Source organism: Triticum dicoccoides, chromosome 2A (genome assembly GCF_002162155.2).
Source record: "Triticum dicoccoides isolate Atlit2015 ecotype Zavitan chromosome 2A, WEW_v2.0, whole genome shotgun sequence".
NCBI classification, from domain to species: Eukaryota; Viridiplantae; Streptophyta; class Magnoliopsida; order Poales; family Poaceae; genus Triticum; species Triticum dicoccoides.
In genome coordinates, this window is record NC_041382.1 from 756,805,225 (window position 1) to 756,806,503 (window position 1,279).

The window sequence follows — 1,279 nt, forward strand, 5'->3', positions numbered from 1 at the left end:
GGGATTTTCCCAGCCGATTTTGATCCAGTATGTCCGGGGTCGGGGGCATCCTAGTTGTTCTTCACCATTTGTTGCAGCTGGTTGTTCGGGATAGTTCATTTACAATCAGGGGCAATACTAATTGCATGTCTAATCTAATTATGTATTTCTGTACTACAAGTTTAAGTTACGAAATTGTTGGTTCTCACGTTTTAGAATGAACGTGTTTCAAGACAAATGTTGTATAAGACCAAAAGAATATTTATTAATAAATCCTCCAAAATGAATCAGCAATACACAAAGCCTGAATACACCCAACATACACATAACTACTTGATCATACACACACACAGATAGTTGCTAGTAATAATTACTTGAATATACATAAAATACACATGTGCCCGCGAGTCCAGAGATGCACTCAAGCCATGAGGCCGGCAATGGCAAGCAAAACGGCGAGGCCAAACCCCGTGGCCTCCACATTGGTGGCAGCAGAGACAGGTGTCGGCGGGGGAGCATTGCTTGCACTTGGGCCGTTGGCCGGGACGGGTGACTTAGAGGAGGAGCCTGGCATGACATCGATCTTAACCTTCATGCCGCCCGCGCAATGACCAGGGAAACCACAGATGAAGTACCGGGTGCCGGTGGCTGTGAAGGTGACAACATCATTCCCGGAGTTGAAGGTGGTGATGGGGTTGGCCGTGCTGCAAGAGTCGTAGTCTGCCTTGCTGACTTCAAGGACATCGTGTGCCTGAGGGGAGTACTTAAAGACGATCTGATCGTTGGTTTGGAAGTTCCTAGAGGACGCCCAAGTGCCGTAGTTGGTGCTGAGGTCCCATGCGCCGCCCGGCTCACCCACGTTGTAGGTTGCCGCTGACGCGGTGCTCAGGACGGCCATCGCAGCCATGGCGAGAAGAATGGTTCTCTTGGCAGCCATTGCGGTTGGAACTGTAAAGAGAGCTAGCAGAGGAGATTATAACTTGTAAGGCAGGTGTGTATCGATCCTTGAGTGGAGAATGTGTTTGCTTTCCTAGGAGGCAGTGTCGGGTCCTTTATATAGAACAATACACAGGCTAGACCCGGTGTGATGGAGAAACATGTGCGGTTGGTGGGAGCGTAGAATGAAGTTTGTGTACCTGGATTGTGGACTTTGAATATTGTGTGTAGGTGGGAACACAAGCAGCTGGTACGTACTTGATCAAAATAGACCGAGGATGTGAAGACCGGGCTGTGCTGTTGGCGGGCTGACCATTTCACGCGTTCTTTCCTTTTTCTACAGTATCGACGCGGTCTACAAGAA

The 1,279-nt window shown here is 49.0% G+C and overlaps 1 protein-coding gene across 1 annotated transcript; it reads right to left on the reverse strand.

Annotated features, from left to right (window-relative positions):
• Positions 1 to 290: 290 nt before the first annotated feature.
• On the reverse strand, positions 291 to 983 carry LOC119352321 (mavicyanin-like). Its single transcript, XM_037618998.1, has one exon. It carries the CDS (start codon positions 914 to 916, stop codon positions 401 to 403), a length of 516 nt encoding a protein of 171 aa, XP_037474895.1. The 5' UTR covers positions 917 to 983; the 3' UTR covers positions 291 to 400.
• Positions 984 to 1,279: the final 296 nt, after the last annotated feature.

Bases quoted from the DNA above. Each gene is read 5' to 3' on its own strand.
- LOC119352321 (XM_037618998.1), bottom strand. From the start codon at position 916: ATGGCTGCCAAGAGAACCATTCTTCTCGCCATGGCTGCGATGGCCGTC.